This window comes from Phyllostomus discolor, chromosome 9 (genome assembly GCF_004126475.2).
Source record: "Phyllostomus discolor isolate MPI-MPIP mPhyDis1 chromosome 9, mPhyDis1.pri.v3, whole genome shotgun sequence".
NCBI lineage: Eukaryota > Metazoa > Chordata > Mammalia > Chiroptera > Phyllostomidae > Phyllostomus > Phyllostomus discolor.
Genome location: NC_040911.2, coordinates 20,012,501 through 20,025,675, shown reverse-complemented (window position 1 = coordinate 20,025,675; position 13,175 = coordinate 20,012,501). Strand labels below are relative to the sequence as shown.

Sequence of the window (13,175 nt, the reverse complement as noted above, 5' to 3'; positions counted from 1 at the left end):
GAGAAACATCAATGTGCAGTTGCTGGGGGTCATGGCCTGCAACCCAGGCATGTGCCCTGACTGGGAATCGAACCTGCGACACTTTGGTTCGCAGCCCGCGCTCAATCCACTGAGCTACGCCAGCCAGGTGGTTCTAATATATTCTTACATTGTGCTTTTTATGGGAGTAGAGATGACAACTTCAAAGTATTCAGCTTCTAACAATTCAAAATAAGAAAGAATAGAAAGTCTAAGGAAGTTCATGTCTGTGAGATTGTAGAAAGTCCTAGACCAGATTTCAAGCCTTCAGGTGCAGTCATATGGGGCTGGAGATTTGAAAGGGAACATCCCTTGCCCTGACTGGAATGGCTCAGTCGGCTGGGTGTCATTCCGCAAAGTCAAAGGTCACCAGTTCAATTCCTGGTCAGGGCACACACCTAGGTTTTGGGTTTGGTACCCCATCGGGGCACGTACAAGAGGCAACTGACAGATGTTTCTCTCATACATCAATGTTTCTTTCCCTCTCTTTCTCCCTCCCTTCCCCTCTTTCCTAAAATAAATAAATAAAATCTTTTTTTAAGGGAATACCCCTTTAATGCAATCACACTTATATACTGAAACTCCACAAAAACAATGGCCATTCCAGCAAGCCATTTCCATATTGGTAAGTGGATTTACCATTCGATTATGAATGTGACCAATGCAAACCGCAGTCAGATATGCTAAAAGAGACACTGCCATAGTTTCACCTGCTGATTCTGCATCACTTTGGCTAGCCTGTGAGTGTCATAATGCTTTGGTAGAGAAGGGATATAGGTATCTCCTTTTTGAAAATTTTCATCTTCTAGCCATAATATATATACATTGAAGAGCCTAAAAGAAAAAAAAACATGTAATTATATATAAAATAAAAAGATGTGCAGACACATGAAGTTTCTTACATCTCCAGAAACAATGCCACCACAACATAAAAGAGAGCACATAACACAGAAAATGTTTCCAACCACCACCACCCTCCCAAAAAGCTCATGAGCCAACAGGGGAGAAAGACAGGTCACAGATGACTAAAATATGATGCAATAATTGCTAAAACAAAAGATGTGAAGAAACGGCTCTGTGAACTCTATTATTAAAGTAGGATTAAATACAGTAAACAGGAAAAGAAAAAAACAGTTCTTTCCTGAGCAACCTAGCCACAGTGCGCCCCAGTGCTCTGAGAAGTCTGGAAGCCCCTCCAGAGAAAACAGTGAAAGCCCTTTTCAACTATGAACTGGCAGAGCCCACCAGCTTCGGGCCCACGGACACCCCCCGCAGCACGGAGCCACGAACAGACCTCCCGACATGTGCACACCCTGTCCCCACTGCGAAGGAATGAAACAAGGCCCAGCTAAAAAGAGAAAGAAAAATCAATCTCAATTTTCCAGTGGAAAGTTTTTAAAAAATTGAATGACGTTTCCTTTGTTTTTATTTTGTGTTATTTTTATAAGGAACACAGTCCATTTTGCTAAAAAATCACTGGTATTTTATGCAGCTGTTTGCAATAAAAGGTTCCAGAGTGGCATCTCCAGCACACGAATGACTGGGTGGGGAGCTGGGTGGAGGTGGCGTGACTTGGCTTTGCTCAGTGCAGTGGAAAACCACCTCCCTTACCTGCCCGGTGTCTGCGTGGGAGGGAGCCGGGGGTAGGGACCTGATGTGCTTAAAGGGCAGAGGCTGAAATGGACCTCTCCTCCGGCTTCCGATTCGAGCGGATGGTACTTGACCAACATGCCCAAGGAAGGGGGATTTAAGGGAGGCAGAGGGGAACAGTAAAGACCTCCTTGGCTGATATAAATGTTCAAAGATAAAGCCTTCCCACTGGCTGAGCCTGGTTAAAATACATTTTCCATCAAGCAGTAAGACAAGGGGAGAAATCATCTGGAGGCTGAGAGACAGCCCTACAGGCGCTCTGAGGTTGGGCCTGAAGCCTTGTCGCTGGCTCAAATCACTGGGTGTCCACAACAAAACATTTTATGTTCAAGATTAATTATGAAGAGCCATTTTTATTAGGTCTTATTTATAAGGCTAATCTGGTTCACAGCAAACTTATAAATGAAAGGTGAAGAGAAATGTGAAAGGGACCCAAACTTACTTCAACATTCTTAAACCTTTTGGGGATGCCAATATTGTGCCTCTTTTTAGAAGCAGTTTTGGGAGATTACTAGATGCCACCCCACCCCAGGTGAACCCCAAAACTCCCTAGAGGGTCCATGAACTCCCACTGAAAGAACCCTGCCATGCTCACTCATCTGTTTTAGAAAACTGTCCTAGCAGGCTCCATCAGCTGTTCGCCTGTGCAACCAATCATTTGGGCTAGCTTCTGTTACATCAAAAAGGACACCAGCCCTCTGGCTTAAGAGCTGTCACTCAGACTCCAGGTGCTCAACAGAGGAGCACCCAGACTGCTGATCCACCTCCCACAAGCCACACAGAAGAGCAGCTCTACCAGATGGAGACCTACAGTCAAAGCTGCCTTCCAGAGCCAGTCTACCAGAAGAGCATCTAGTAGTCTGTAACACAAATAACCAGCCCAGCACAGCACCTGTGCTGCAAACAACAATGTAAAAGGCTACATAACCGCGGGCTACCTCACGAGCTCCATGTGCAGTTCGGGCGAAGTCAGGAAACCGGGGGTGCCAGCCTGGCTGGCTGGCGGCCCTTCACTGCCCTCTGCTGGAACACGGAGGGCCTTGCTCGCCGCGTGGTGGAAATCAGCCACCTCAGTCAGGCGCCTCTTCATTTCTTTCAACAAATTGGTATGAGCAGGGCTTTGAAAAAACCTTCTTCCCATACAACCATCTACGGGCAACCTTAAAAAAATACAAGCACAGATCACAGCAAGGTCAGTACAATGTGTTCTTCCCACGTGACACAACGTCACAATTAACCAGTCAATACACTACAGCTGTATATATACTGCATTAAATTAATACATGCTACTTCTATCATGATGGCTATTATGGGGCTCCAACAAGATGGTATATATGAAAAGTTTTTTAAAAAACAAAATGCTGTGCAGATTCAAGATATTATCACCACCTAGAATACAGAATAGGTTAAAAATAGTCTGCTCTTGAAAAACTTGCAATCCAGCTGCAATCTTCAACAGAAGTTTTGAAGAATTAACAATTATGTTTCAAGGGAGGTGAGGAAGTAAGAGGGTGAGCTAGGAAACTGAGCTGGAGCTAGAGATCAGTGGTTGGTAACAGTGGACGGCTACGGCTGGCCAGTGCCTCTCCATCTCCAGTGGACTGCTGGCCCCCCCAGCCAGGAACAGCCCAGGGTGACTGTCCACACCTGCATGGCTCACCACAGTCTCCTCGAACAGCCCCATGCCGGTCACGCCAGCAGCAGGTTCGCAGAGTCTCCCTCCCTCTGCACTAAACCCTGCCAGGTTCCCAGATGTTGTCTTTGCCACGTTGGGTACGGGCAATAGTAAAGAGAGAGTTGCCACAAGATACTGTGAACTCAAAAGAGGTCAAAATGTGAAAGAGGGAGGAAGGGAGACTCGTGCCACAGTGTGAGAACACAGAGCAGCAGAGCAGTGCCAAGGCGGGACGGACTCCCAGAAACTGAGGACTGCAGCGGCCACCTACCCATACTGCGGGCCTGGGCGGTGAAGGTACAGGAGGAAGAACTTCTGCCAGACGAGCGGCAGAAGAGGGTGATCAGAGGGCGTGACGAGCGCCTGGTGGGCCCAGCGGTAAATCAGCAGCCTCTGGAGAGACGGGACGATGGGGAGCTTCAGCTGGGCCTGGGCTTTCTACAAAAGAGGGGGGCTTTGAGCAACCATGAAATGAGTCCAGTCGCAAAGGTTGCTAAATGATCCACAACTTATTTTTCCAATTCACTAGCTAACACTTTAATCTCCTTGTTAGCAAGAGATAAGGGGTAGCTTTTATTCTGTCCAATAATTTCACAGACCCCAGAACTGGAAAGGCTCTTAATTATCTAATCTCATGCCCATGCCTTGACATGCCTTCACAGCCTTTGCACGTAAAACACAACAGTGCAAGAAAGTAGACTATGAAAACCAAAACTAGAGTTTACTGTCAAACTTTATCAATCTCGTGAAAAGTTAGATTTTTAAAAGGACTTTCAAGGGTGATAAATTCCTTGAAAGGCTCTGAAATCCCAAAGCCAAGTCTACACTGTAGGACCCTGAAGGAGAAGGTCTTTAACTCTAAAGCCTTAATCCAGTCTTTCTCACACCTGAGCAAGCCTAAGGCTCAGCTAGGGAGTTTTAAAAAATAAACCCCTGGTCCCACTCCAGGCTCAGGACCTCAGAATCTTAGAAGTTGGGGGTCCAAGAATCTGATTTTTAACAAGCTCTACACTGGAAACTGCTTTAAAACAATGGCAATCCCCTTCACACATGCAATGAACACAGCCTTCAACAGTCAGGTTGTGATTCTCAACATTAAATGCAACTTGAGAAGGAAGTATACACTTCAAGTATAGCATCTTCAGCATTGGTTTGGTTGTGCGCTTTCCAAACATTCACAACAAAGGAAAGCACAGGCGTTCGAAAGCTACAGGTGAACCCATCAGCATCCAAGTACAAACCACCTTCTCCCATTCAAATGCAGAACTGCTATTTGCACCTTCAAAGCTTGGTCCGGAGTGAAGGAAGGATTTATAACCAGTTCCCCTTCAACAACTCTTCGGAGCTGAGAATCTTCTTCAAAGATGGACTCCATGTTCAGGACAGTCCAGGCAAACCAGACCTGCGATGGCAGGAGGTAAAGGGGAGAGGAGTCAGCAGCTCACTCGGGCAAACAAAATACAGCCTGATGTTCCACAAACTACCAGCTTTTGTATCACAGAGTTCAATTAACGAATACTTAGGGTTGCTAAAATGAACACATTTTCATACCAATCTATACTCTTATCACAGATACAAATTGAGATAAAATAGATCACTAAAAAATGTTAAATTCTTTTTTAGTGAAAGAGGATGTTTGTTCACTCAACAATATTTAGTGGGCAGTTTCTGTATGCACAGGGGACAGGAAAAAGGGCCAGACACAGCTCTGCCCTTATGAAGTCTTCCATCTATCAGGAGACAGGACTAATGTCCGAGTAACCACATGTGACGTGAGCAATGGTGACTGCCGAATCAGAGGTGACGTGCTGTGGGAAGCCCGAGGAGGGAGGGCAGGGTCAGAGAGGCCCTACACAGAGACTGGTGGGATGCCTGCTAAGACAGTCAGCTGGGCAAAGGCAAAGATGTGTGCCGGACACAGCAAGGGGTTGGCTTCGGCTAGTTCACGAGAGGTATAAGCAGGAGGTAAGACTGTGACAGGCGGCTGAAGGATGTTACTACTGGCTTAAGTGGCGAAACGGACACAATTCAACACAAAGGTGGTAATAACGAAGAAAATATGTGCTGATGATAATGATGACAACAATAATCAATAGCCAATGCCCAGTAAGCACTATATGCCAAGCACTGTTCTAATGTTTTACATGTCAATACAATGATTATTTCCTTCTGACAGCTGAGGACAGGGAGGACAGAGAGGTAAGCAAGCTGCCCAAGGCACAGTGCTAACAAATGGCAGAACCCTCTGGCTCCCCATCTACTCTCAACCACTCGGCCATGGGGCTGGGCAGGCTGTGCAGTCAGGCAGACCAGGTCTGAACCTGAGCCAGCCACTAGGGCCATTAATCCTCAGTGAACCCGTCTGTAAAACAGAAAGAGCAGCAGTGTAACCTCAGCACAGGGCTGTCATGAGGGTAAAATAAAAAAGCATTCTCCTAGGGAGTGCTAAATACATGTCAGCTGTTAGGCTAGTAATAATGTACTTGTAAGGATGATAACAATATTCACGTTCACTGAGGTAACCAATGGTTACCTCACGTTACTCACGTTACTGAGGTAACCACTGAGGGGACTGCCTACCTGAGTGGGCGTGGCCAAGCCCTCCACGAAGGAAGGAGTGATGTTGCCCGCCACGATCCAGCTCACCAAGGAAGAGAGCAGACTCCGGTCACAGTGGTAGCCCAAAGCATTCTACACCGGGGAGAGGGTGTGGAGCAGAGAGGAGGCTTTGAGAAAACCTTATCAATGACCTTTTCCAGAATATCAGCAACTATCGTACTATAATGGAAGATTCTGGTAAGACAGGGATTTCAATCATTAATTAGTCCACCAGCAGTGACAGATCCAAGTAGTGTAGCACAGCCACATGTAATCAAGAGGGGAAGGAGATACTTTTAGCTTTAGGGGGATCTGAGCTGAGGGACTGTGGTCACTGAGATAAGACACCACTACGGCAAGCTTATTTAGTGGCCACAGTGTAGCACTGAGAATGGTGTATTTGGGAGAAGCTTCTTAGAAGGCTACTGTCTAGCCAAGGACTGAATGATAAATTCTCTAACAGGTTTACCTTATGTTGTTGGTAGAGTAATTTCTGCACACAGTCCTCCTGCATCAGCTGAAAAGCTGTTTTACACAAGTGGTCCATGAGGAAGAGGATGGGTTGTTCTCGATACCAAAGATGTTGGCTTATTAGAGCCTGAACCCAAAACTCCAATACGGCAATGGGGCCCACTTCATTGGGCTGAGTGCTTACAGATATGTGGGCCTGCAGAGAACGGGCTCAGGTGAGGTGAAAGGTAATAACCAGTCTCTTCCCATTTTTAGAACACTAACAAAATAATATCTACTTCCACTCCCAAACCCAAATCTGCTGACTTTCTTGGCTAAAAGCCCTGTGCCGAGGGCCCTGGAATGACCAACCATAAATGTGCTAGCCCCAGGGGCATCTGACTGGGAAGCGGGGCGAGGGTGTGTTTGGGGCTTACGAGGGCCCTGACCTGGATCATACTGTTGAGAAGTTTCACGTTGTCCCCATGGCTGGCTCCAGTCAGATGCTGTGCCACCTTGTGGGTGACCTGCTGCGTAACACCCTGAGGGACGCCACTGTCCAAGTGCAGGAACAGAAGGAGGTGTGACAAAAACCTGCCAACATACAAGACAATACACTTTATCTTCCGACCAAAGTCAACAGAATTTCCAGGGACTAATTACTTAGGAGAAAACAGAAAAATATCAAAGTGGTCCCATTTTTAGACCAAAGCTCTATTTAGAGATTCTGATAAATCTTCAGGAGTTTCAAAGAATAAAGTTTTCCAATTTCATGCAGGTTAAAAGGAATTGCATCTACCTGGAGAAGCATAGTGAATGGACTTGAGACACACAAACATGTGAGAATTAAAGAGCATCTGAGAAAAAACACCCCAAAGTGCCCTGGTATCCCCTCTATACCCTGCACTTCCACTAACAAAAGCAGAGATGTTTATAAAATTATTCCACAATCTTTCCTGGGGTGTCAACCTCACACAGGTGGCATATGGAGCACTCTGGGGGACTCCCCCACAATGAGATCATGGCAGTGTCCTCAGTTCCCTGGGTACACTGGCTCCCTCCTCTATCCGGGCCCTAGCATCTGCTGGCTTGCTGCCAGAAACGCTCCACGCACACCTACCCACCCCTGGCATCTCATCTGCAGTGTCTCTTCCTCAGAGGACACTTCCTTACTCCTACTGCCATCTTCTCACCCACTTACCTCTCTCATAGCATCCTGTTGATTTCCTTCATGGTCCTTAAAACTAGTAACTACATCCTGAGGACATGATAACTGCCTGTGTGTCTGAGGGCAATGCCTGCTTTGTTCACCATGGTACAGGTGGTTGCAGCACACAGAAACCAGAGAGAGAGTCATTTGTATGTGCTGAGCTGTTCCCTACTTACTGCTCATTCTTCAGAAGGTAGTACTGGCAAGGGTAGAACAAAGGCAGAATCTTATCCAGGACGTGGACCACTGTTCTCAAATGCCTCGACTGGACCAGAATTCCCAACAGTGGGATTCCTTCTGCACAGAACTTTTCAATGCTATGGAAAAAGAAAAAGGCAGTGAGCATGCAAGGTAGCCAATTCATAAAATTATGTTCTTCCAATGACCTGTCAGCCTACATGGTACTGGGATTATCTTAGGTCTCCAGCACATTCTTGCATAACCAAACTTCACAGAGAAAAATTAGAATCAGAACACTGGAAACACAAAGGAACTTAAAAGTTCAGCTATACTTTCATTTTGAAGATAAGAAAGGTGAAGTATCATGCCCCAAGTCACCTAATTTCCTAGGGCAGGGTCAAAATGAGAACCCAGGTTTGAAAGTTTCTAGTCCAGAGCATTTGCTGTTCCCCTCTTCTATCCCTTAAATGGGGCTTCTCTGAAAGTCAAGAGGCCCTCATCGTCTACACCCCCACACGGCTTTTACAGCAAAGAGAAGACTCAAAGTGAGCTCAACCTGACAGTATACTCTGGCAAAAGTCTTCTGAAACCAATTTGGCATCAAAATTTACTTGCCTTTTTTTTTTACTCCAGAGAAATCTATCCTTAAGAAATAATCTCAAATAAGAAAAATAACAAGAGAGACAACCCATGTAAAAATGCACTTTTCAGAATACTGTAATTGCAAACTCAGAGGCTGAGTACATGTAAGTTGTGGGCAAGTCCCTTCAATGGAAGTATTATTGTGCAATTTTAAAACAATGCATATGATGGCCAAGGGCAACATGGAAAAATACTTGTGCTGTAACAATATTGGAAACAAACTGTAACATTTTATGGTTTTGATGACAACTACTGGTAGAAAAGCACTGCACAGACAGGTGAAAGCACAGGGTGATGTGCAGCACAGCGCTCATCGTTGTTGCAGTGGCAGATATCACAGCTCTGAAAACGATCAGAGGAAAAACACTGCACAAAAATAACAACAAAAAACAATGTTGTTTTAGGGAGAGAAAAGTTCTGGGTGATTTTCCAACTGCTGCCCTGTGCACTGTCTGTGATGTTGTGTTCATATACAACTTCTATCCCTGCACACTCTACCCCAAACCTCAAGCCCATTCATAAAAGTGCCTTAAGTCAGCTCTAGTATATACACATCCCAGATGGTCTTGATGGACTTGTACCCTAGAGTTCACCCGCAAAGGAAAACCCTCATCCTTACCCTCACTTCCGCTGAGAATTCAGTAATTTGCAGTAAACAAGTACTTACCTTTAGAGAGGACCCACTGTAGCAGCATCAATGAATAAAGAGCTACAGTCCCAAAATGGATACCAAAAAAATTAGAGGAATCATGAAACAATTAAATTTAAAACACTACCTTCAAAGAATTCACATGCCAGACACTGCTCTAAGCATGTTAAATGTATTGTAACTCACAAAAGCCTCATAAAGTCCAAAACTATTATTATTTCAGTTTGAAAGATGAGGCACCTGAGATGCAGGAAACTGTGAAAGACACCAGAGCTGCTGGAAACAGTGCAGAGTGCCTCCCACAAGGCCCATAAGATCTCTCTCTCCCTAGTAGATCAATTCTGCCCCTTTACCTGGCTTCCAGTTTGTCCGTATGTTGGCCCTCCTGGCCCACCTGATCCTCTCCCTTCACCAACATGAACCACAGGTCTCAGTCAGGAGTGTTTCTTCATCACTTCCCCACCTCTCCTCCTAACCTTCAGACACCTGGGGCTCCCCTTCCTGTGCTCATTCAATCAAATACCTACTCAGTTCAAGTTGTGGACACACAAAGATGAATGAGACAACGCCCTTACCTTGAAGGGCGGGAAGAAGAGAAACTTTCACACTACAGCACAGAAAATGCACTGCTCAGAGTGCACAGGTGCTCCAGGCTGGAAGGGGGTGGCCCTCAGGCTGACTCTTCAACACTGTGGGCACAGATCACCTGGAGAAGGTGAGCGTCACCGCTCTGCTCCACAGAAGTCTTCTCTAATTAAGACTCCTTTCCAAAGCTTAGCTCCTCAATGAAGATAATATGCTCTAATACTTCTCCTTCCTTTAAATTATCCGTGCCCTGGATGGGTGGCTCAATTGGTTGGAGCATCATTCCATGCACCAAAAGGATGCAGGTTTAATTCCCGGTTGGGGTGTGTGAGGGGAGCAACCAATCGATGTTTCTCACATCGATGTTTCTCTCTCTTCTCTCTCTCCCTAAAATTAATAAACATATCCTCATGTGAGGATTAACAAAATAATAGTTAAAAAATAGATAAAGAATTCTTCCTGCTCACACTGAGGGGTTCTAAACCTATACTGCACGTCAGAACAACCTGGAGACCAGCAGAGGACAGCGCTGCCCTGTGGCAGCTGCAGCCAGAGTCTGCAGACACTGACACAGGCACACAGACACCCCCAGAAGCTGAGAGAGGAAGACGAACTTGGCTTCTCACCTCCAGTCTCCAGCCAGTGCCTCCCACTGGCAGGGCCCCCAAAGAACCAGTTTGGCTGGGATCTGGGAAATGTCGTTTGCAAAAGTGACCACTGTGGTCTGTGCTATAAAGCAGGATGCAGGAAAGTGGGGGAGGAGGCGGATGTGAGTGAAGAGGACAAGTTTCACATCTCAAGGCTAGCTTTCTATTTTACTTCAGATTAACCCAGCCCCAAGAAGAGGCGGTTGGTAGGAACACCAATGATTCCGATTCCTTTGAGACCTGAAGATGTTTTCTGCCTGCTTCCTTCAGCTTATTGGACACAGTATTGATGTTATTACGAATCCTGGCTATTCAAGACAGTTACTGACTTCCGGTCAAAACGGAGGTGTAGGTAAACATGGCTTGCCTCCTTATACATCCACAGCAAAAATTTCAAATAAACGACAAAACAACTATTACCCAGAAAAGTCAAAAAATCAAGCTGTATGGAAGTCCGACAACCAAGGAACCACAGAAGTCACATTCACCCAGATGGGGTGGAAGGGTGGAGAGGTGCAGAATGATGGTCCCACACCCACGTGTGCTGGATAAAAATCAGGAAGGATAGATACCTTGAGAATGAGCGATACCAGCCCCACACACCAGACCACCCAGCCCAGGGTTCCAGTGCCAGGAAAATTAGTCCTCGTAACTTCTGGCTGTAAAAACCAGAGGGAGTTGGGGCAGTGGAAGAAACTGTGGGATTCTCAGGAGTCTCCTCTGAAAGGGTCCACAACCGACTTAGTACTTAGGCAGACTCACTCACTCTGGGCTCCAGCACTGGGGCAGCAGCTGGAAGTGCACCAGTGGCATACAGGGAGAAATTAAAATACCTGGCACCAGGGTGAGTGACAGGAGACAGCTTCCTCCCAGACAAAACTCGAGAGGTCAGGCAGTGGCACTGTCCTCTCTCTGAGTCCTCCCCTACACAGAGCCACAGAGCAGCAGCACCGTATCAGAAACTCCATCAACCTGGTTCACATGGGTTGCCCCACCCTAGCAATTACCTAAGGCTCCACCCCCCACAACTTACTCCTGCACTTTTCTACAACAGGCCAAGCTACTAAGATAAGGAATCAAAACAGCTGTACCTGATACATGGTAACAAACACAGGAGTCTGCCAAAATGAGAAGACAAAGAAATATGGCCAAATGAAAGAACACAACAAAACTCCAGAAAAAGAACTAAATGAAATGGAGATAAAACAAATCTATCATATGCCAAGTTCAAAACACTGGTTATTAGGATGCTCAAGGAACTCACTGGGTACTTCAAAAGCACAAAAAATGCCCAGGCAGAAATGAAGGTTACACTAGACAAAATAAAGAAAAATTTACAGGGAATCATCAGTGGAGTGGATGAAGCCAAGAATCAAATCAATGATTTGAAACATAAGAAAAAATCATTTAATCAGAACAGCAAGAAGAAAAAAGAATTTTAAAAAATGAGGATAGGTTCAAGAGCCTCTGGGACAATTTCAAACATACCAACGTTCAAATCATAGGGGTGTTGGAAGAAGAAGAGAAAGAGCAAGAAATTGAAAACTTATTTGAAAAAATAATGAAAGAAAACTTCCCTAATTTGGTGAAGGAAATAGACATAAAGTCCAGGAGGCAGAGAGAATCTCAAACAAGATGAATGCAAAGAGACCCACACGAAGACACATCATCATTAAAATGCCAAAGGTTAAAGATAAAGAGAGAATTTTAAAAGCAGCAAGAGAAAAGCAAAGGGTTACCTACAAAGGAGTGCCCCTAAGACTGTCAACTTATTTCTCAAAAGAAACTTTACAGGCTAGAAAGGACCAGCAAGAAGTATTTAAAGTGATGAAAAGCAAGGACCTACAATCTACATTACTCTATCCAGCAAAGCTATCATTTAGAATGGAAGGGCAGATAAAGTACTCCCCAGACAAGGTAAAGCTAAAGGAGTTCATCATCATGAAGCCATTATTGTATTAAATGTTAAAGGGCCTTACTGAAGAAAAAGAATAAGATCAAAACTATGAACATTAAAATGGCAATAAATTCACAACTATCAACAACTGAATCTACAAAACAAACTAAGCAAACAAGCAGAACAGAAACAGAATCATAGATATGGAGGGTTAGTAGCTGGGAGGGGGAAGGAGAAGAATGGGAGAAAAGGTACAGGGATTAGAAGCATAAATTGATAGGGACATACAGAACAGGTGGGGCGGGGGATGTTAAGAACAGGATAGGAAATGGAGCAGACAAAGAACTTATATGCATGACCCATGGACATGAACTAAGGGGGGAACTGCCGGAGGGAATGGGGGTACCGGGTGGAGGGGGGCAAAGAATGAAAAATTGGGACAACTGTAATAGCATAATAAAAATATATTTTAAAAGTAAAAATATGTATATATTTAAAAATTAAATTTAAAAAATATTTTTTTAAAGAAGAATCTGGAGACCTGGCTCTTCAGACCACTCAGACAGGATTCTCACCCTCTTCCCTGCATTGGTATTTTTAGAGTCATTCCAAAATTGATTTAAAAAGCAGCAGAGTTAAGAACCTCTCTCTATACACACCATCCAGCCCATGAGTACATATTTGGTGCTGCCAATTATTTTATCCTACCATCTCCACTAAACCGTCGACAACCTGAGGGCAGCTTTTCAACAGCTCCATCTCTTCCCCACTGAACAGCACAGGGCTGAGCACTAACAGCTGACAGAACGACTGGCATCCTCTGAAAACATACTCAGTACAGAACACGACACTGAAATCAGGATGCTAAGGAGGTGCTACAATGAGCATGAGATGCAAGAACCAGAAACCACAGGTCCAGAGAGGTTTTAGAAAATTGGGTGGGCAAAAAAATAAAAGTAAAACATCATAGGAAA

The 13,175-nt window shown here is 45.0% G+C and overlaps 1 protein-coding gene across 3 annotated transcripts in view; it reads right to left on the bottom strand.

The window, feature by feature from the left end:
* The window catches only part of EPG5 (ectopic P-granules autophagy protein 5 homolog), a 94,068-nt gene that overhangs the window by 42,695 nt on the left and 38,198 nt on the right, over positions 1-13,175 (bottom strand). For all 3 annotated transcript variants that reach the window (XM_028523996.2, XM_036009094.1, XM_036009095.1), the window contains 8 exons: positions 7,778-7,918; positions 6,841-6,985; positions 6,411-6,608; positions 5,924-6,034; positions 4,623-4,745; positions 3,615-3,781; positions 2,607-2,828; positions 729-852 (listed from right to left, as the gene is read on the bottom strand). In XM_028523996.2, coding sequence (XP_028379797.1) covers positions 729-852; positions 2,607-2,828; positions 3,615-3,781; positions 4,623-4,745; positions 5,924-6,034; positions 6,411-6,608; positions 6,841-6,985; positions 7,778-7,918 — 1,231 coding nt within the window. The remainder of the gene's footprint in view (positions 1-728; positions 853-2,606; positions 2,829-3,614; positions 3,782-4,622; positions 4,746-5,923; positions 6,035-6,410; positions 6,609-6,840; positions 6,986-7,777; positions 7,919-13,175) is intronic.